The sequence below is a fragment of the Scyliorhinus canicula genome, chromosome 14 (genome assembly GCF_902713615.1).
Source record: "Scyliorhinus canicula chromosome 14, sScyCan1.1, whole genome shotgun sequence".
In the NCBI taxonomy this organism is placed as follows: Eukaryota; Metazoa; Chordata; class Chondrichthyes; order Carcharhiniformes; family Scyliorhinidae; genus Scyliorhinus; species Scyliorhinus canicula.
In genome coordinates, this window is record NC_052159.1 from 1,764,288 (window position 1) to 1,786,766 (window position 22,479).

General features: G+C 52.3%; 1 protein-coding gene across 1 annotated transcript in view; it reads left to right on the forward strand.

Moving 5' to 3' along the window:
* Positions 1–576: 576 nt before the first annotated feature.
* Positions 577–22,479, forward strand: part of ilk (integrin-linked kinase) — a 136,542-nt gene continuing 114,639 nt past the window's right edge. Inside the window, exons 1-2 of the mRNA XM_038818234.1 lie at positions 577–658; positions 11,050–11,274. Of these exons, the coding sequence (XP_038674162.1) occupies positions 11,186–11,274 (89 nt within the window). The 5' untranslated portion in view covers positions 577–658; positions 11,050–11,185. The remainder of the gene's footprint in view (positions 659–11,049; positions 11,275–22,479) is intronic.

Genomic DNA, 22,479 nt, shown 5'->3' on the forward strand with positions numbered 1-22,479 from the left:
GAGTAGATCTCGGGGATGATAGTTGATCCCATGTTGGATGGGAGTGGATCCCATGGTGGATCCCAGGGTGGATGGGAGTGGGTCCCAGGGATGGGAGTGGATCCCAAGGTGGGTGGGAGTAGATCCCGGGGATAGGAGAAGGTCCCGGGGATGGGAGTTGATCCCAGGGTGGGAGTGAATCCCGGGGATGGGAGTGGATCCCAGGGTGGGAGTGAATCCCGGGGATGGGAGTGGATCCCAGGGTGGGAGTGAATCCCGGGGATGGGAGTGGATCCCAGGGTGGGAGTGAATCCCGGGGATGGGAGTGGATCCCAGGGTGGGAGTGAATCCCGGGGATGGGAGTGGATCCCAGGGTGGGTGGGAGTGGATCCCAAGGTGGGTGGGAGTAGATCCCGGGGATAGGAGTAGATCCCGGGGATGGGAGTTGATCCCAGGGTGGGTGGGAGTGGATCCCGGGGATGGGAGTTGATCCCAGGGTGGATGGGAGTTGATCCCAGGGTGGATGGGAGTTGATCCCAGGGTGGGATCCGGGATCCGGGTTTTGCAGCGGCGCTGAGATGGCGCCGCGCATGCGCGGTCCGGGCGGGGCCGGTGTCACTGCGCAGGCGCGGAGTCTCAGATTTCCAGACCGGAGGGAGAATCTGCAGCAGCGGAGCCGGTAACCGGGGCAACGGGGGGTGGGGTGGGGTAGGGGGGGGGGGGTGTGGGAGGAGTAACCGGGGCAACGGGTGGGGGTGGAGTAACCGGGGCAACGGGGGTGGAGTAACCGGGGCAACGGGGGGGGGGGGGTGGGAGTAACCGGGGCAACGGGTGGGGATGGGAGTAACCGGGGCAACGGGTGGGGGTGGGAGTAACCGGGGCAACGGGGGGGGAGTAACCGGGGCAACGGGGGGGGTAACCGGGGCAACGGGGGGGGGGGGTAACCGGGGCAACGGGGGGGTGGGGGGGGAGTAACCGGGGCAACGGGGGTGGGTGGGGGGTAACCGGGGCAACGGGGGGTGGGTGGGGGAGGGAGTAACCGGGGCAACGGGGGTGGGTGGGGGGTGGGGGGTAACCGGGGCAACGGGGGGTGGGTGGGGGAGGGAGTAACCGGGGCAATGGGGGGGTGGGGGGGAGTAACCGGGGCAACGGGGGGTGGGGGGGGGGGAGTAACCGGGGCAAGGGGGGGTGGGGGGGGGAGTAACCGGGGCAACGGGGGGTGTGTGTGGGAGGAGTAACCGGGGCGGCGGGGGAGTAACCGGGGCAACATGGGGTGGGGGGGAGTAACTGGGGCAACGGGGGGGGGGAGTAACCGGGGCAACGGGGGGTGGGGGGGAGTAACCGGGGCAACGGGGGGTGGGGGGAGTAACCGGGGGGTGGGGGGAGTAACCGGGGCAACGGGGGGGGGGGGGGTGGGGGAAGTAACTGGGGATGGGGGGAGTAACCAGGGCAACGGAGGGGGGGAGTAACTGGGGCAACGGGTGGGGGTGGGAGTGCCCAGGGCAACGGGGGGGGGGGGGGGGAGTAACCGGGGCAACGGGGGGAGTAACCGGGGCAACTGGGGGGTGTAACCGGGGCAACGGGGGGGGGGAGTAACCGGGGCAACGGGGGGGAGTAACCGGGGCAACGGGGGGTGGAGTAACCGGGGCAACGGGGGGGGGTGGGGTGGGGGGGTAACCGGGGCAACGTGGGGGGTGGGGGAGGGAGTAACCGGGGCAACGGGGGGGTGGGGGGAGTATCCGGGGCAATGGGGGGTGGGGGGGGAGTAACCGGGGCGGCGGGGGAGTAACCGGGGCAACGTGGGGGGGGTGTGTGGGAGGAGTAACCGGGGCGGCGGGGGAGTAACCGGGGCAACGTGGGGTGGGGGGGGAGTAACCGGGGCAACGGGGGGTGGGGGCGAGTAACCGGGGCAACGGGGGGGGGTGTGTGGGAGGAGTAACCGGGGCGGCGGGGGAGTAACCGGGGCAACGTGGGGTGGGGGGGGAGTAACCGGGGCAACGGGGGGTGGGGGCGAGTAACCGGGGCAACGGGGGGTGGGGGGAGTAACCGGGGGGTGGGGGGAGTAACCGGGGCATAACGGGGGGGAGTAACCGGGGCAACGGAGGGGGGGAGTAACTGGGGCAACGGGTGGGGGTGGGAGTGCCCGGGGCAACGGGGGGGGGGGGAGTAACCGGGGCAACGGGGGGAGTAACCGGGGCAACGGGGGGGTGTAACCGGGGCAACGGGGGGGGGGGAGTAACCGGGGCAACGGGGGGGGGAGTATCCGGGGCAACGGGGGGTAACCGGGGCAACGGGGGGGGTGGAGTAACCGGGGCAACGGGGGGGGTGGAGTAACCGGGGCAACGGGGGGGGGGGGGGAGAGTAACCGGGGCAACGGGGGGGAGTAACCGGGGCAACGGGGGGGGAGTAACCGGGGCAACGGGGGGGGAGTAACCGGGGCAACGGGGGGGTGGGTGGGAGTAACCGGGGCAACGGGGGGGGGGATGTGGAGTAACCGGGGCAACGGGGGTGTGTGCGGAGTAACCGGGGCAACGGGGGGAGGGTGGAGTAACGGGGGGAGTAACCGGGGCAACGGGGGGGGGAAGTGTGGAGTAACCGGGGCAACGGAGAGGGGGGCTGGAGTAACCGGGGCAACGGTGGGGGGGGGGGTAGAGTAACCGGGGCAACGGGGGGTAACCGGGGCAGCGGGGGGGGGGGGGGGTGGAGTAACCGGGGCAACGGGGGGAGTAACCGGGGCAACGGGGGGGGGGGAGTAACCGGGGCAACGGGGGGGGGGGGAGTGTGGAGTAACCGGGGCAACGGAGGGAGGGGGCTGGAGTAACCGGGGCAACGGGGGGAGGGGGAGGGGTGTGTGGAGTAACCGTGGCAACGGGGGGGGGGTGGAGTAACCGGGGCAACGGGGTGGGGGGGGGTTTGGAGTAACCGGGGCAACGGGGGGGGGGGGGGGGGTTTGGAGTAACCGGGGCAACGGGGGTGTGTGTGTGGAGTAACCGGGGCAACGGGGGGTGTGGGGTGTGGAGTAACCGGGGCAATGGGGGGGCGTGGGTTGTGGAGTAACTGGGGCAACGGGGGTGTGTGTATGTGGAGTAACCGGGGCAACGGGGGGTGTGGGGTGTGGAGTAACCGGGGCAATGGGGGGGGGGGGCGTGGGTTGTGGAGTAACCGGGGCAACGGGTGGAGGGGACGGTAACCAGGGAAGAGGTGGCATTGGGGTGGTAACTGGGCCAACTGGGGATGAGCCAGTAACAGAGAGGAGGGGTTATGGGGTGGTACCCAGGGGCAATGGGGATGGGTTGGTAACCCAGGTTGATGGGTTGGGGGAATCTGTGGGGTGGGGCACTGGGCCATTGTAAATAGGAACTCGGAGCATGGAGTAGGTTATGCGGCCCCTCGAGCCTGCTCCACCATTCAGTAAGATCATGGTTATGCGTTTATGTTGAATTGTACATCCCCAATACCCTTTGATCCGCATGTCGAACAAGAATCTATCTTCCCCTGCCTTAAAAATATTCAATGATGGGCAGCACAGTGCTGCAGTGGTTAGCACTGCTACCTCACGGCACTGAGGACCCAGGTTCGATCCCAGTCCCGGGTCACTGTCAGTGTGGAGTTTGCACATTCTCCCCAGCCCCGCATGGGTCTCCCCCTCACAACACAAAAGATGTGCAGAGTAGGTGAATTGGCCACGCTAAATTGCTCCTTAATTGGGAAAAAAAGAATTGGGTACTCTAAATTTATTTTTAAAAATGTTCAATGATTTCTCCTTCACCGACTCCTGCATTCCAAAGTTGCGCAATCCTCTGACAGAAAGCAGCTCCCCCACATGATCTTAAATGAAATGAAAAAATGAAAATCGCTTATTGTCACGAGTAGGCTTCAATGAAGTTACTGTGAAAAGCCCCTAGTCGCCACATTCCGGCGCCTGTTTGGGGAGACTGGTATGGGAATCGAACCGTGCTGCTGGCCTGCTTGGTCTGCTTTAAAAGCCAGTGATTTAGCCCAGTGAGCTAAACCCTAACCCTAATCTGCCCCTCAGTCCCGAGACCCCTCAGTCCCGAGACCCCTCTGCCCCTCAGTCCCGAGACCCCTCAGTCCCGAGACCCCTCTGCCCCTCAGTCCTGAGACCCCTCTGCCCCTCAGTCCCGAGACCCCTCTGCCCCTCAGTCCCGAGACCCCTCTGCCCCTCAGTCCCGAGACCCCTCTGCCCCTCAGTCCCGAGACCCCTCTGCCCCTCAGTCCCGAGACCCCTCAGTCCCGAGACCCCTCTGCCCCTCAGTCCCGAGACCCCTCTGCCCCTCAGTCCCGAGACCCCTCTGCCCCTCAGTCCCAAGACCCCTCTGCCCCTCAGTCCCGAGACCCCTCTGCCCCTCAGTCCCGAGACCCCTCTGCCCCTCAGTCCCGAGACCCCTCTGCCCCTCAGTCCCGAGACCCCTCTGCCCCTCAGTCCCGAGACCCCTCTGCCCCTCAGTCCCAAGACCGAGACCCCTCTGCACTTCTGAATTCTCTAGCTGTTCTCCATTTAAGTAATACTCTGCTTTTTGATTCTTCCTGCCAGAGTGAACAACTTCACATTTTCCCATCTGCCAGATTTCTGCCCACTCATCACAACAACCTTTCCGATCTGTCTTTGTGTCTACAAGTTTAGCTACCTTGCCTTTGCTCCTCTCCTCTACGTCATTGATGTGAATTGGAAACAGTTAAGATCCCAGCACTGAGCCCTGTGGGACTCCACACGTCACATCCTGCCAATCAGAAAAAAGTGCATTTATTGCCAACCAACCAATCTTCATTCCAGGCTAGTATGTTACCCCCTACACCATGAGCTTTTACTTTCTGCAGTGACATTTGATGTAGCACCTTATCAAATGCTTTTTGGAAATCTTATCCACAGTGCATGTTGTAATGTTTATGAATATTTTCCAGACAGAACCCAATAGATTTCTAGATATTAAATATATCCAGGGATATGGAGATAGTGGCATTGAGATGGCCCATCAGCCATGATTTATTTGAATGGTGGAGCAGGTTCAAGGGGCTGAATGGCCCGCTCCTATTTTTTATGTTCACTGACTGAGGCCGTTGTATTTTTGACATTAAATTTAAATTGGTATTTAATTTCTGCAAAGTGGCTATAATTCAAAAACAGTGCATTCAACCACACCTTTTTATTCTTTTGATGCATTTATTGCCCATCCCTAATTGCCCTTGAGAAGGAGATGATGATTTACCCCCTTCAACCACTGCAGCCCGTGTGTCAGTACACCCACAGTGCTGCTTGGAGTAAACTGTCAGATCTGCTGCTTGGAATGTGCTGCCTGAGGGTGTGGTGGAGACAGGTTCAATTGAGGCATTCAAAAGGAAATTGGATTATTATCTGAAAAGGAGGGTGCAAGGTCACGGCGAAAAGCGAGGAATGACACTAAGTGAATTGCTCATTCAGAGAGCCAGTGCAGACACCGTGGCCGGGATTCTCTGATCCTGAGGCTAAGTGTTGATGCCGTCGTCAACACCGTCGCATTTCACGACGGCGTCAACATGCCCCCGGAGCATCTCCGGAGCATCCCCCCTACAGGGGGCCAGCACGGCACTGGAGCGACCCACGCTGCTCTAGCTGCCGATACCGGCATCAAATGGGTGCTGCGGGTCTGCGCATGCGCAGTGCGACTGGCGCCAATGCGCGCATGCACAGTTCAACCAGCGCGATTGGCTCCCTTCTCTGCGCCAGCTCTGACGCAACATGGCGTAGGGCTACGGGGGCTAGTGCGGAGCACAGGAGGCCCCCAGCCTGAGAGGCTGGCCCGCCGATCGGCAGGCCCCGATCGCGGGCCAGGCCACAGTGGAGGCCCGCCCATGCCTGCATGGCCTCCTTCGGTGCTGGGACACTTTGGTGATTATCCCTTCCTAACGAAGGATGTTCTAGGATTTTGAGTCAGTGACAATGAAGGAATGTCGCTGAAGTTCAAAGTCGGGTTGGTGGAAGGAAGTTTTAACAATGCACGTAGACGAGCAGAGTATGATTGGAAAAAGTCAGTGTGGGTTTATGAAAGGGAAATCCTGTTTGACAAATTTATTAAAGGTTTTTGAGGATATATCTAGTAGGGTAGATAAAGGGTAGATAGTAAATGTTGTGTACCTGGTTTTCAATAAGGAGCCCCACAAAATATTAAAAGGTTGGATAGAGGATTGGTTAATGGACAGAAAGCAGTGTTTAAAAAAAATAAATTTAGATTACCCAATTCATTTTTTCCAATTAAGGGGCAATTTAGTGTGACCAATTCACCTAACCTGCACATCTTTAGGGTTGTGGGGGCGAAACCCACGCAAACATGGGGAGAATGTGCAAGCTACAGAAGGACATTGGCCCAGAGCCGGGATCGAACCTGGGAACTCGGCGCCGTGAGGCAAGAGGGCTAACCCACTGCGCCACCGTGCTGCCCCGACAGAAAGCAGAGATACGGGATGAATGGACATTTTCAAGTTGGCAGGCTGTTTTTTATTCTTTCAGTAAGAAGTCTTGCAACACCAGGTTAAAGTCCAATAGGTTTGTTTCAAACACAAGCTTTCGGAGCACTGCTCCTTCCTCAGGTGCATATTCTTTCCTGTGAGCAGTCAAGCCTTGCTGTCCATCCCGTGTACGGAGTGGTTGCTAGGTCATTTCAGAGGGCAGTTAAGAGTCCACATTACTGTGGTCTGGAGTCACCTATGAATCAGCTAGGTGGGAATGCAATCATTGGGGAGAACACAAAGAGGCAGCAAGACATATAGCAGGTTAGGTTAGTGGACAACAAGGTGGCAGATGGAGTATAATGGGGAAGTGCAAGGGGATTCAATTTGGCCGTAACAATCGAAAAGCAGAATATTTTTCAAAGATGTAAAACTTGTTAATGTTGACGTTCAGAGGAACTTGGGTATACTTGTACAAGGAACACAAAAACGCATGCGGGTACAGCAAGCAGTTATGAAAACAAATGGTATGCATGGTGATTGGATTTCAGATATAAAACATCTTGCTACAGTTGGTGAGTCGACACCTGGAATACTGTGCGTAATTTTGTTCTAATTGAGTGCCACAGATGCACAGTGGTTAGCACTGATGCCTCAACGCAAGCGACCCTGGGTTCGATTCCTGGCTTGGGTCACTGTCTGTGTGGAGTCCGCACGTTCTCCCTGTATTTGCGTGGGTTTCCTCCGGGTGCTCCGGTTTCCTCCCACAGTCCAAAGATGTGCAGGTGAGGTGGATTGGCCACGATAAATTGCCCTTTCGTGTCCAAAAGGTTAGGTGGGCTTACTGGGTTTCGGGGATAGGGTGGAGTGTGGGCTTAAGTAGGGTGCTCTTTCCAAGGGCTGGTGCAGAATCGATGGGCCGAATGGCCTCCTTCTGAACTGAATTCTAATTGAAGGAAGAATATACTTGCAATGGAGACAGTCCAACGGGATAAGAGGTTGAGTAAATTGTGTCTATATTCTCTGGTGTTTAAGGAGAATGCAAGGAAACTAAAATAGGGATGATTGTCATGCTTCCATATGAGAAAGATGGTAGGAATGCAGCCTCAGAAATTTAGTCAGATCAGATGATATCATTTGCTGTACTTCCTTTGAGAGTTGAACGTTCTGATTCTCGACGGGCAAAGCCTGTTACAAGTGCCAGACATGAAGTTGTCCCTTGCTGGTGGTGTAGGATGATTTCTGCTGAGCTCTTGTTTAAAGGACCAGTGTCCTGGAATAACTGGTGCTTTGGGACTTCTGAAACCACATGTTTCAGGGGCTGTTTAGCACAGGAGCTGTTTAGCACAGGGCTCGATCGCTGGCTTTGAAAGCAGACCAGGCAGGCCAGCAGCACGGTTCGATTTCCGTAACAGCCTCCCCGAACAGGCGCTGGAATGTGGCGACTAGGGACTTTTCACAGTAACTTCATTTGAAGCCTACTCGTGACAATAAGCGATTTTCACTTTTTCACATGTCAGCGCGGTGGTGAGTTCATGCCCACAGCTGGAGTCACCATTTGCATCAATGGTCAATTTCCCACTTGTCCTGATTGATGTTGAGGTTTTCATGTCTTTTTGACCAGCATCCTTGGGGCGCCCGCCTGGTATTGTGGCACAGACGACTTTCCCATATAACATACCCTTGGGAATGCAGTCATCTTCCGTCCTGTGCTCATGCTCAAACCAGTGATGCAATCTTTGCTCAATGCGCACGAGCATTCCAGTGCGACTTCATTAGTGACTTTGTTTTTCCCTGTAATGCCGAGGATGCATCATCGACACCGGAGATGGGAATTATTCAGCTCTTTTCTTGGGAGGATATTTTGGCTGTCTAGCCTGGGCAGAATTTGGAGACATAGACTAGCCCAGTATCTGCATCTTGCTCTTGACCATATGGACTAAATCCCTATACCCAGAACCCACTTGGTTGGGGCAGTTGCTGGAAGGTACTTGTTTAAAGAGATCATGAACCACCTATCGAACTCCATTATAGTGCCTCTCACAAACCAGACCAACCATACGGTGCGTAGTATTTGGTCCATAGTTGAGACCTGATTGATGGACACGAGGATGCGCCCACATTCCAGTGGGCCTGTATATCGCATCTCTGGGGCTAAGGTTCCTCCAAGATCACCTGCAATAATTCCTCGGGGCGTTGGGTGTCTAGTTGCTGTGAAGAGGCATTACAAGATATCTGAGGATGTAGGGACTGTGTACAGACAGGGCACTCTGCATCCTCTTTGCTGTCAGGTAAACGTCTAACATCACCCTGTGGCTAAAGCACTGGCATACTCCGAATAAAAATTATTTCTCAACTCTGCCTGCTTCGTGGGCACCAGTCTCTGGAGAGGGGCTTGAACCTTCCAGAATCATTGAATTTTCAGTGCAGAAGGAGGCCATTCGGCCCATCGAGTCTGCATCGGCTCAACTCAAATCATGAAAATTTGTCCTTAATTTTAAAAACCACTTGGTCCATTTGTGTTATCAGAGTGACCTGGATTTGGTTGGCGTGTGAATGATCAGGTTGCCAATATGGGTGGGACGAATTAGTGACAAAGTGATTTAATCTGCAGTCCGTCAGCATTGCGCTGAGCTATGGCTATTCGGGGGCAGATGAGTAAGTCCCTCCACACACAAAGGGCTGTGGAAATCTGGAATGGTCTCCCCCCAAAACCTTGTGGATGCTGGGGCTCAATTGAAGTTTTCAGTTGTGAGATTGATAGATTTTTTAGACAAAAGTTTTCAGGGTACCAGGGGCTGGTTTAGCTCGCTCAGCTAAACCGCTGGCTTTTAAAGCAGACCAAGCAGGCCAGCAGCACGGTTCAATTCCCGTACCAGCCTCCCCGGACAGGCGCCGGAATGTGGCGACTAGGGGCTTTTCAGAGTAACTTCATTGAAGCCTACTCGTGACAATAAGCGATTTTCATTTCATTTCATTTCATTTTCAGGTAGTGAGATGGAGTTAAGATGTAAATCAGCCTTAATCTCACAGAAAAGCTCAATGACCTCCTATGGCTGTAACTTTGCCTGATTTTACTTTGTTTTTCCAAATTTCAAATTCATTCCATCTTTAAATGAGAAACACAACATAATTCAGCCACTTTGACATTTTAATTTTGGAGTGAACTTGAACTCACAAAATAATCCCATGTTTCAATAATAGAACTGTGACTTTCTTCCATTATATAACAAAATAGGTTATCACTTGGGGCATTTGGCGATTACATTCTTTTTTTAATTATAAATTTAGAGTACCCAATTCATTTTTCCAATTAAGGGGCAATTTGAAATGAAATGAGAATCGCTTATTGTCACAAGTAGGCTTCAAAAATGAGTTACTGTGAAAAGCCCCTAGTCGCCACATTCCGGCGCCTGTTCGGGGAGGCTGTTGCGGGAATCGAACCGTGCTGCTGGCCTGCTTGGTCTGCTTTCAAAGCCAGCGATTTAGCCCTGTTACCTCTCGGTTAGAGAGTGGAAGGATGAGGGAATAACACACCACTGTTTTAAAACAACCTTTCACCTCCGAACTCTGGTTTAAAATGTGCTGTTTGTACCTCTGAGTCTGCGTTTGTTTAACACTCTCCTCACCTGTCAGACAGCGTCAGCTGCTGCTCTCCGCATCCTTCAATTTAATTCCAGGAGGATGTTTAAAAATAGTTAACCACGATATTCCTTTTAGCATCAATAGATTTGTTACTGTGGGTGACCTGATCTTACTCACAGGCTGCGCTTGCTATTAACTGTTTGCAGTAACATTTAAACTTTGCTGAGTGCACCCAAAGTATATTGAGCTTTGTCTGATTGGTGCACATGACTTGGAGTTCAGTATTTCTTTTCTCAGCTCTCGATTTGTGCTGGTACTGATTCCCTGCTGGGTTTCTGTCCATTGGCTGAGGCCTGTCAGAGCCCAGACGCCTCAGTCACACAGAGAGGTCAGAGTGTCAGAAAGAGTGCCAGGCGAGCCTGGTTGTGTGCTGGCACGCAGGTAAAATTGTCACCCACAAGGAATCCAGAGACCCGGGGTAATGCTCTGGGAGTCCAAATCTGAATCTCGCCACAGCAGATGGTGAAATTTGAATTCAATAAAAACAAATCTGGAATTAAAAGCATTGCTGGCTGTTGTAGAAACCCACCTGATTCTCGGACGCCCTTTCGGGAAGGGAATCTGTTATCCTGACTCCAGACCCACAGCAATGGGGGGATGCTTAAAAGAATGTCCTCTGCAATGCACTCAAGTGAGGAGGGGGGAATAAATGCTGGCCCAGCCAGTGAAGCCATTTCCCATGAATGAATTAAAAAAACACAAGCAAAAGCAAAAAACTGGGCTTGCTGCAAATCTGAGAATAAAAACAGGAAATGTTGGATAAACTCAGCAGGCCTGGCAGCATCTGCAGAGAGAGAAACAATTAACGTTTCGAGTCCGTATGAACCGTTCTAAAGGAGAGTCATAGGGATTCTAAACGTTAACTCTGAAGGGGGAGAGGAATAGCTGATTGGTTACCTGGGTAAAGTTCACGTGGGTCACCAGCTGTGTAATATGGATTGTGTTGGCCTTTGTATCTGAACGCTGCCTATTTCCTTTCAGATCGTGTTGTTGGTGAGATTGGACTCGGGATCGGAGCTGGTGGATGTCTGGGCCCAGTTTGGTGAAAACATTCAGATTGTCTTCTCCTGGTGTTTAACAGAAGCAGAGTTGGAGCAGCTGGGACAAGAGGAAGGGGATGGATGACATCTTTACCCAGTGCAGAGAGGGCAATGCAGTGGCAGTGCGACTCTGGCTGGACAACACGGAGAATGACCTGAACCAGGGGTGAGTGAGTGGCAGCTCGTGGGCAGCCAGCCCCCCCCGGAGCAGCTTTCACCCTGTGTTACTGGGGTTATTAAACAGTGATGTGGGAGAGGATGTGGTTCTTTGTGGAGCTGAAGTGAACAGCTGGGTACTGCAGTAAAGTGTTTGTGTGACATGTCCAATGTGTGCAGAGCTCTACCAGCGGGGCAGGAAGCCAAGGTTTTGGTGCCTTGTTAGAAAGGAGGACTTGCCTTTCGAATGCACCTTCCAGGATGTCTGAGGGCTTTCCAGCCAGTCAAGTATGTTTGAAGTGTTGTTTCTGTTGTGATGTTGGAAATTCAGCAGCTAATGTGCACACAGCAAGATCCCACAAACAGCAACGTGATGATGACCAGGTCACCTTGTTTTCGAGATTGGTTTTGGGACGAATACAACCGGGACATCAGATAGTGCCATGGGGTTGTTTGGATTTATTTTTTGATGTGTCACTGATGGTTATGTTGAAAGAATTTGAAGAAATTATTTATTATCCGATGAGATATGGACTCTACACAAGTGCGGTGATTAGGCTTGGGTGTAACATGAGTGGATGAGGCAAATAGTGTCGATGCAGTTAAGGGCTGGGGGCTACATTAATATGAGGGAGAAAGGAACAGACGTGTATGCTGATGGAGTGAGATAAACCGGGTGGAATGAGACTCTGTGGCATCAATTCCAGCAAAACCCAGTTAAACTTGGTGTAACTCTATCGGTTTTACTGTTAGGGTGGCACAGTGGTTAGCACTGCTGCCTCACAGCTCCAACATCCCGGGTTCAATTCTGGCCTCCGATGACTGTCTGTATGGAGTCTGCACGTTCTCCCCGTGTGTGCGTGGGTTTCCTCCGGGTGCTCCGGTTTCTTCCCACAGTCCAAAGATGTGCAGGTTCGGTGGATTGGCCATGAGAAATTGCCCCTTAGGGTCCAAAGGTGAAGTGGGGTTATGGGGTTAGGATGGAGGTGAGGGCTTAAGTTTGGTGCTCTTTCCAAGGGCCGGTGCAGACTCGATGGGCCGAATGGCCTCCTCCTGCACTGTAGGGATTCTATGATTCTAATAATAGATTATATTATGCTAAATTAATTTAATCAACCTGTGATTGCACTTTGAAAGTTTGAATGTTGTGCTGACGAGGACTGGCTTGTAGATTTTGAGCGTTGCAGAGTATATAATCTGTAAGCGCAGTAACAGCACCATCAAATACTGCTGTTTTTCTAGCATGCTGGTAAATGTTTGGTGTGCACATGTACTTCCTAAAGTAAGGTCTGTCGGAAATTCCATGGAGAGGGAATATGTGGAATGTGATAAGATACCGTGAGGAATGAGTAGCACGGGACATTGTGTGTTTTAGACACTCTGATCAGAGATTTCTGCCTCAGCACACAGCAGTATTAGTGACTGGGCCAAGGTTGCCCACTTCAGGAGACGCGTGGATAGGCTGAATGCATTCAGTCTTTTTCCCAGGGTTGGGGAATTGAGAACTAGAGGGCATAGGTTTAAGTTAAGAGGAGAAAGAATTAATGGGAACCTGAGGAGCAACTTTTTTTACACAGAGGATGGTATGTATGTGGAATGTGCTGCCGGAGAAGTGAATGAGGCAGGGACATTGACAACATTTAAAGGGCATTTGGACAGATATATGGACAAGAAAGGTTTAGAGGGATATGGGCCAACTGATGAAATGAAATGAAAATCGCTTATTGTCACGAGTAGGCTTCAATGAAGTTACTGTGAAAAGCCCCTAGTTGCCACATTCCGGCGCCTGTCCGGGGTGGCTGGTACGGGAATCGAACCGTGCTGCTGGCCTGCTTGGTCTGCTTTAAACGCCAGCGATTTAGCGCAGTGCGCTAAACCAGCCCCAGGTAGTAACCAGATAGTACCAGGGTGGCACGGTAGCGTAGTGGTTAGCACTGTTTCTTCACAGCTCCAGTATCCCAGGTTTGTTTCCCGGCTGGGTGACTGTCTGTGCGGAATCTGCACATTCTCCCTGTGTCTGCATGGAGTTTCCTCTGGGTGCTCCAGTTTCCTCCCACAAAAGACGTGCTTGTTTGGTGAATTGGACATCTGAATTCTCCCTCAGTGTACCCGAACAGGCGCCGGAATGTGGATACTTGGGGATTTTCACAGTAACTTCATTGCAGTGTTAATGTAAGGCTGCTTGTGACAGTCGTTGCTCGTTCTGGTGAGTGCGCTTTACACTCAATTGGCTCTGTTTTATTACTTAGCTCTAGAGTCGCCAGGTATCCTTATGATACCACCACGAGGTTCAAGTTCAAGTTCAGATCAATGACTCAATACACCAATTAGTAAGGTTCAAATCAAAACACGTTTATTAATACATAGTTAATCGCTACTCATACATACAATACTAAAAGACTAGGATATTCCTACCACTAACAGGCCAATACTTATCTGGATAAGGGAACCCGCTGGGTCAGGGAACAATGGCCTCTTGCTGAGTCAGCAGGCTTCCAGCTTGTACGGACCAAGGGGGTCAGGAGCATCTATCTCGTAGCGTGCGTTGACTGGACACTTACTTGATGGTGCAGCAGTTGGCCAGGCCTCCTCCTTACGGTAAAGTTCTTCGAGAGCTGCTAAGATGTTCTGCTGGGAGGGCCGGCTAAGAGAGCGAACTGACCTTGGGGACTCTATCTTATAATCCTCAGGGGCTTCACGCCCTTTTGGGCGGACCCCGAGCTTACTTCCAATCGATTGGATCCCATACCAATCGATTGGTTTGAATTCCCCAATACTGGGACTGTTTCCCGATCGCTGGGCAGGACCTTGGGTGCCCGTTTGCTTCTTTTGTCTTGGACTCCTGCTGGCGCCGAGGAGTCTAGCTTTACTTCGATCACCTTTGATTGTTACTATTGTTCCCGGGAATCGCTCGTTAATATGCATGGCTGCTGGTTTCAGTGCTGTCTGCTTTCTTTGCAGGCAGAATACACAGGAAAAGTCTGCAAACTGCTTGTTTCTCCAGGATTGTCCAATTTTCCCTGCGTTCCTTGTGTTTCTCCATTTTGAACTTGGGAAGTGGCCAACTCAGGCGGCTACACAGTAATAAAGATTATTATTATTATTATTATTACAAATGCGGGTAAATGGGGTTAGCTTAGATGGGTTTTTTGGGTGGCATGGACCAGTTTGGTCCGAAGGGTCTGTCTCTGTACCGCAGATTCTATGATTTGATTTGGCATTTTAGCAACGCATAAACAAGCTTTTAATCTCACCGACATAAGCTTGGTCAAAATGCCAGGTTGGAGTGCCTAATGGACTCTCTCTTTCTCTCTCTAGATGCTGCCAGACCTGCTGAGTTTATCCACCATTTCCTGCTTCTATTTCATACTTCCAGCATCCTCGGTATTTTGCTTTTTTTTTTACTGGATCATTTCTCATTAACGCCCTGTTGAAGAAACAGAATCATAGAATCCCTACAGGGTGGCAGAAAGCCATTCTGCCCATTGAGTCTGTGCTGACCCTGCGAAAGAGCATTCTGTGCAGGTCCACGCCTTCGCCCACACCACAACCACTGGACTCTAGTTTAAAAAAAATATAAAGTACCCACTTATTTATTTCCAATTAGGGGCAATTTAGCGTGGCCAATCCACCTACCCTGCACATCTTTGGGTTGTGGGGGCGAACCCCACGCAGACACGGGGAGAATGTGCAAACTCCACACGGACAGTGATCCAGAGCCAGGATCGAACCTGGGATCTCGGCACCGTGAGGCAGCAGTGCTAACCACTGCGCCGCCATGCCGTAAAAATAGAAAATGCTGGATAAGCTCAGTAGGTTTGACCGCTTCTGTGCAGAGAGAAACAGAGTTAACTTTACCAGTCCAATATGTCTCTTCTGCAGAAAGGTTCTTTGGTTTCTGAAGATGAGTCAGTGGAATTGCCTTGATTCTGTCTCCAGTTAATCGATTTGACACTTCCTATCTCAGTTTCTGATTTCTTCACTCCTACCATTTGCCCCGTCTCCCCACTGCCATCTCCTTCTGCTTGGTCTCCTAACGTTTCTGAAACTTTCCTGCTCTTCCCTCTTCCAGCCACTCAGTTCCTGTCTTCTGGAATTTTCTCCTCAAATTTTTATTTCCTGCGTTGAATACATATCCATGGACTGTGCTTTCAGTATCTCCACCGGCCAACTATCTCCCATCCTTCTTGGTGCGTCAACAGAAAACACTGCTTTCTATCAGGAGCACTGTGCACATCCATGCCTGGCTCCTAATCCCTGATGTCAATGGGGGAGTAATGTGAGAATTCTGAGCAGCTCAAGCTCGCTGGGCGCTTGTCATCCCGGTTTTGGACAGCAGTACTCCTGAACTGATGTCGAGAAATTCATTGTGGGGTTTGTGACATGGCCACGGAGATTTGGAAAACAATGTAATTAAGAGTGGGGATTAATGGGTGTTTCTCTGGGTGGCAATCAGAAGCTAGTGGTGTCCCTCAGGGATCAGTGTTGGGCCCACAATTTTTCACAATTTACATAGATGATTTGGAGTTGGGGGACCAAGGGCAATGTGTCCAAGTTTGCAGACGACACTAAGATGAGTGGTAAAGCAAAAAGTGCAGAGGATACTGGAAGTCTGCAGAGGGATTTGGATAGGTTAAGTGAATGGGCTAGGGTCTGACAGATGGAATACAATGTTGACAAATGTGAGGTTATCCATTTTGGTAGGAATAACAGCAAGCGGGATTATTATTTAAATGATAAAATATTAAAGCATGCCGCTGTGCAGAGAGACCTGGGTGTGCTAGTGCATGAGTCACAGAAAGTTGGTTTCCAGGTGCAACAGGTGATTAAGAAGGCAAATGGAATTTTGTCCTTCATTGCTAGAGGGATGGAGTTTAAGACTAGGGAGGTTATGTTGCAATTGTATAAGGTGTTAGTGAGGCCACACCTGGAGTATTGTGTTCAGTTTTGGTCTCCTTACTTGAGAAAGGACGTACTGGCACTGGAGGGTGTGCAGAGGAGATTCACTAGGTTAATCCCAGAGCTGAAGGGGCTGGATTACGAGGAGAGGTTGAGTAGACTGGGACTGTACTCGTTGGAATTTAGAAGAATGAGGGGGGATCTTATTGAAACATATAAAATTATGAAGGGAATAGATAGGATAGATGCGGGCAGGTTGTTTCCACTGGCGTGTGAAAGCAAAACTAGGGGGCATAGCCTCAAAATAAGGGGAAGTAGATTTAGGACTGAGTTTAGGAGGAACTTCTTCACCCAAAGGGTTGTGAACCTATGGAATTCCTTGCCCAGTGAAGCAGTTGAGGCTCCTTCATTAAATGTTTTTAAGGTAAAGATAGATAGTTTTTTGAAGAATAAAGGGATTAAGGGTTATGGTGTTTGGGCCGGAAAGTGGAGCTGAGTCCACAAAAGATCAGCGATGATCTCATTGAATGGCGGAGCAGGCTCGAGGGGCCAGATGGCCGACTCCTGCTCCTAGTTCTTATGTTCTTATGAGACTGACATTTTAATATTGCAGGCAGAGAGAGGGAACAAGCTTCCATTTTATCATAAACCTCAGTGTTCTGAGATATTTTATTCCAACAAGGTTTTCATTGTAACAAACACAACAAATCCCAACCCTATATTATTCCCAAAGTGCACCCACCCAGTTCCCCCTCCCCACCCATTACAAAATCCTTAATCAAACTAAACAGACAACCCCCCCCAAACAGTTGCCGGTAACCAGTTCCCTGCCACCTCGAGTGGAACCTTCCCACTGACCACCTCATGGTATACCTGATCTTGTCCAGGTGTAGAAATTCTATCGGGTCCCCCAACCAAGCCAAGGCCTTAGGCGGCACAGGGGACCTGCACCCAAGCAGATCGTGTCTCCGGGGTATTAGCGAGGCAAAGGCTGGGACAACTGCCCTGTTCCTCATCTGCAGCACCGGCCACTAACGGGCACGGCTCCAGCTAAATTCCCCAAATCCCTGATGTTGTATCAAAAGAGGAGACCCAGAAACTAACGAACTTGGTGCAAGACCAAAATATGTGTGTGTGATTCGCTTCCCCCCCCCAAAAAAAGATCAAACCCAGCACACCCTCCCACTTCCTCTTTACTCCCTCCAAAGGTGCCTGCTCCGTCGCCAACATCTGCCCGTAAACATCTGAAATCGTACCCTGCCCAAACTCAGCTAAGGACAGCACCCTGTCCAGAAGCGAAGACGATGGGACCAGGGGTGAAGGAAACTCCTTGTGTAAGAAACCACATCCCGGAAAGTACCTGAGCACATTCCTTTTCGGGAGCTGTCTTACAACTCGTCTAGACTGGCGAACCTACCCTCCAGAAACATGTCTCTAAACCTCTCCAGCTTCTCCCTTTTCCAGGCCCTAAACAATAAATCTAAGCCAGACGGCACAAACCTATGATTCCTGCAAATTGGAGCCAGCAGCGACATGGAGCCAAGTTTAAAATGCTGCCTAAACTGATACCAGATCCTCAAAGTGACTCTCACCCCCGGGCTCGAAGAGAATCTGGCAGGGAAAAGGGGAGTGGAGCAATAACCAGGCCCCTCGGACCCGGCCCAATGCACAAAACCTCCTCCATCCGCACCCAGGTAAAGTCCGGATCCTTGAACCATCGTATCAATATTTTCCGCCCAGTAATACTTAATAATTAGGTAATGCCAACTTCATCCCAGTCGATCCCTTTGCAAAAGGTCAGTGGAAGAGTTTTACTCGAGGTGCCAGCAATCTGGTTACCGTCAAACCCGAGGAGCCCAAACAAAGCAGATCACCCTGCAAAATATAGACTTGTCCAATCTAGGATTCAAAACACTCCCTCAGTACTGACCCTCTGACAGTGCGGCACTCCCTCAGTACTGACCCTCTGACAGTGCGGCACTCCCTCAGTACTGACCCTCTGACAGTGCGGCACTCCCTCAGTACTGACCCTCTGACAGTGCGGCACTCCCTCAGTACTGACCCTCTGACAGTGCGGCGCTCCCTCAGTACTGACCCTCTGACAGTGCGGCACTCCCTCAGTACTGACCCTCTGACAGTGCGGCACTCCCTCAGTACTGACCCTCTGACAGTGCAGCACTCCCTCAGTACTGACCCTCTGACAGTGCAGCACTCCCTCAGTACTGACCCTCTGACAGTGCGGCACTCCCTCAGTACTGCACCCTCTGACAGTGCAGCACTCCCTCAGTACTGACCCTCTGACAGTGCAGCACTCCCTCAGTACTGACCCTCTGACAGTGCAGCACTCCCTCAGTACTGACCCTCTGACAGTGCAGCACTGGGAGTCAGGCTGGGATCGCTCAGTCAGTGCTGTTTCAGCCTGCTCTCATTTGCTTCTCAGACTTGGGCCAAGCGTTGCTGTGACCGTTCACTCAGTCTCTCAAATTGAATAAGGCCCAAGAGGCAGGAGGCTGTGTTATTGCGAAGGGGGAAAGTGTGGAGAGGTGCGGGGCAAAGGGGTCATAGATCATAGAATTTACAGTGCAGAAGGAGGCCATTCAGCCCATCGAGTCTGCACCGGCTCTTGGAAAGAGCACCCTAACCAAGGTCACCCTATCCCTATATCCCAGTAACCCCACCCAACACTAAGGGCAATTTTGGACACTAAGAGCAATTTATCATGGCCAATCCACCTAACCTGCACATCTTTGGACTGTGGGAGGAAACCGGAGCACCCGGAGGAAACCCACGCACACACGGGGAGGATGTGCAGACTCCGCACAGACAGTGACCCAAGCCGGAATCGAACCTGGGACCCTGGAGCTGTGAAGCGATTGAGCTATCCACAATGCTACCGTGCTGCAGAGGCAGAAGGGGAGAGGGGGTGGTGAGGGTTGTGCAGGGGATTACATACCTTTGGGACAGATCTGCCGTTGTGAATTTGCATTTTTATGTTTCTGTCACCGATGGCCCATGTTTAACCCAAGCAAAGGCCTTCACAGGAAGCACTCCAAATATCCTTAAATGGAGAAGATTTGGGGTCTGACACAATGGAGAGTGAGTCAGCAGGAAGCCAGACAGAGACTCTCGCCTGGAATATACAGCAGAGGCTCACAAACACTGCAATCTTTCACATTTCACTCAGATCAGAATGCACAAAATTAGGTGGCACGGTGGCGCAGTGGTTAGCATTGTTGCCTCATGATGCCGAGGATCCAGGCAGTGGTTAGCACTGCTGCCTTACGGTGCCGAGGACCCGGACAGTGGTTAGCACTGCTGCCTTACGGTGCCGAGGACCCGGGCAGTGGTTAGCACTGCTGCCTCACGGTGCCGAGGACCCGGACAGTGGTTAGCACTGCTGCCTCACGGTGCCGAGGACCCGGGCGGTGGTTAGCACTGTTGCCTTACGGTGCCGAGGACCCAGGGCAGTGTAATTTATTTTTGATAAATTTAGATTACCCAATTCATTTTTTACAATTAAGGGTCAATGTAGCGTGGCCAATCCACCTAACCTGCACATCTTTGGGTTGTGGGGGCGAAATCCCACGCAGACACGGGGAGAATGTGCAAACTCCACACGGACAGTGACCCAGAGCCGGGATCGAACCTGGCACCTCAGAATTGGAATCTTTTTCTAATCAAAGAAAAAAGAATGCACAAAATTACTGTCAATACCGCCCCTCACCCTTTATACAGAATAGTGAGAAGCATTTCCCTCTCCCCTGCACACTTCACTTAGGGAAGTACAGCGTTGCACAATTCTGTGCCATTCCTGATATCAGAAAGGGAGTTATGGCATTGGGGACAGTCAGGAATCTGGAAAGTGAGACCAAGAATAAGGGGCTGGATTCTCTGCAGCCGCACACCGAAATCGCGTTCGGCACCAGGGCAGCGAATTCCCGTTTACGTGGAAATTGTAGCCGGCGCCGCTCCCGCGCATCTCCAGTCCCCAGAGAATCACTCGCGGCAATTTCCACGGCGCGGCTAGGGGGCCATTGACAGAGGCCACCCCTGCAATTCTCCGGACAAAACTGGCCAAGTTCCCAACGGCGTGGTTCTAACCACGTATCACCGGTCAGGAACTTTGGGTGGTGACTGCGCACTCAGTCCGCGGCTGCCCTGGTTTGGGGGGGGGGGGGGGGGATCGAGCACCGAGAAGGTTCATTAGATTGATCTCGGGTACAACACGGGGTTTGACACAGAAAAAATGCTCCTGTTACACCGACCCCGCCAAGCTCTCCCAGGGCAGATACAGTACATGCAAGTTAAACATCTTGTGCTAAATGCAGTGTTGCCATTTCCACCCTGTTCCCTCTCAATCGAACACACAGCTCACAGTCACCAATCCCACTTCAATCCCGTCTGTATAACACCACAGAAAGCGAGCAGGAGGAATGCAGGCAGAATCCTTCCGGCTTTGGGCACAACTCCAAGCTCAAATGAAATGAAATGACCGAATTGCAGAAATATGCGGAAGTGCGGGATTGAGAGATCGGAATCAACACCGTTACCAACTTCCTTTGGGGTATTGCAGAATAGCCATGCAGACATTCCAGGGATAGTAAATGAGCAGATCAGGGAGCATTGCAGTCTGCAAGTAAAAACTGAAATTGGATTTATTTTAAAAGCTTTTGATGCCAAACCACACTGCTAAATGCTGCTGATGGCACAGTTTTGCACATTTCTTCTTGCTTTCCCTCTGGGCATGCATTCTGGTGTATGTATTGGCCATGGTCCAAAGTGACACACTTTACTAAAGCTAGGGATCCCACCCAATCCTGACTCTTGCCAGGCCAACACTCTCAGTACATTACAAAGGAAAAGCTGCACTATCAGGAATATAGTCCTCAAGATAGCCACACTGTCAGAGGGTCAGTGCTGAGGGAGTGCTGCACTGTCAGAGAGTCAGTGCTGAGGGAATGCCGCACTGTCAGAGGGTCAGTACTGAGGGAGTGCCGCACTGCCAGAGGGTCAGTACTGAGGGAGTGCTGCACTGTCAGAGGGTCAGTACTGAGGGAGTGCTGCACTGTCAGAGGGTCAGTACTGAGGGAGTGCTGCACTGTCAGAGGGTCAGTACTGAGGGAGCGCTGCACTGTCAGAGAGTCAGTACTGAGGGAGTGCCGCATTGTCAGAGGGTCAGTACTGAGGGAGTGCTGCACTGTCAGAGGGTCAGTACTGAGGGAGTGCCGCACTGTAGGGGCCTCAGTACTGAGGGAGTGCCGCACTGTCAGATGGCCAGTACTGAGGGAGTACTGCACTGTCAGAGGGTCAGTACTGAGGGAATGCTGCACTGTCAGAGGGTCAGTACTGAGGGAATGCTGCACTGTCAGAGGGTCAGTACTGAGGGAGTGCCGCACTGTCAGAGGGTCAGTACTGAGGGAGTGCTGCACTGTCAGAGGATCAGTACTGAGGGAGTGCCGCACTGTCAGAGGGTCAGTACTGAGGGAGTGCCGCACTGTCAGAGGGTCAGTACTGAGGGAGCGCCGCACTGTCAGAGGGTCAGTACTGAGGGAGTGCTGCACTGTCAGAGGGTGAGTACTGAGGGAGTGCCGCACTGTCAGAGGGTCAGTACTGAGGGAGTGCTGCACTGTCAGAGGGTGAGTACTGAGGGAGTGCCGCACTGTCAGAGGGTCAGTACTGAGGGAGTGCCGCACTGTCACAGGGTCAGTACTGAGGGAGTGCCGCACTGTCACAGGGTCAGTACTGAGGGAGTGCCGCACTGTCTCAGGGTCAGTACTGAGGGAGTGCTGCACTGTCAGAGGGTCAGTACTGAGGGAGTGCCGCACTGTCAGAGGGTCAGTACTGAGGGAGTGCCGCACTGTCAGAGGGTCAGTACTGAGGGAGTGCCGCACTGTCAGAGGGTCAGTACTGAGGGAGTGCCGCACTGTCAGAGGGTCAGTACTGAGGGAGTGCCGCACTGTCAGAGGGTCAGTACTGAGGGAGTGCCGGCACTGTCAGAGGGTCAGTACTGAGGGAGTGCCGCACTGTCAGAGGGTCAGTACTGAGGGAGTGCCGCACTGTCAGAGGGTCAGTACTGAGGGAGTGCCGCACTGTCAGAGGGTCAGTACTGAGGGAGCGCTGCACTGTCAGAGGGTCAGTACTGAGGGAGTGCCGTACTGTATTAATTTAGCTTATGAGCTCAAAAAGCCACACAGTTGAGTTCAGTTTTAATGACATGATGTATACCCTAATAGATGGTGTTGCTGTGTGATGCCCGCTAGGCCCAGCTCTCACTGACAACTCAGTCGGGTTCTATGAGAAACGTGTCTTTGATGGA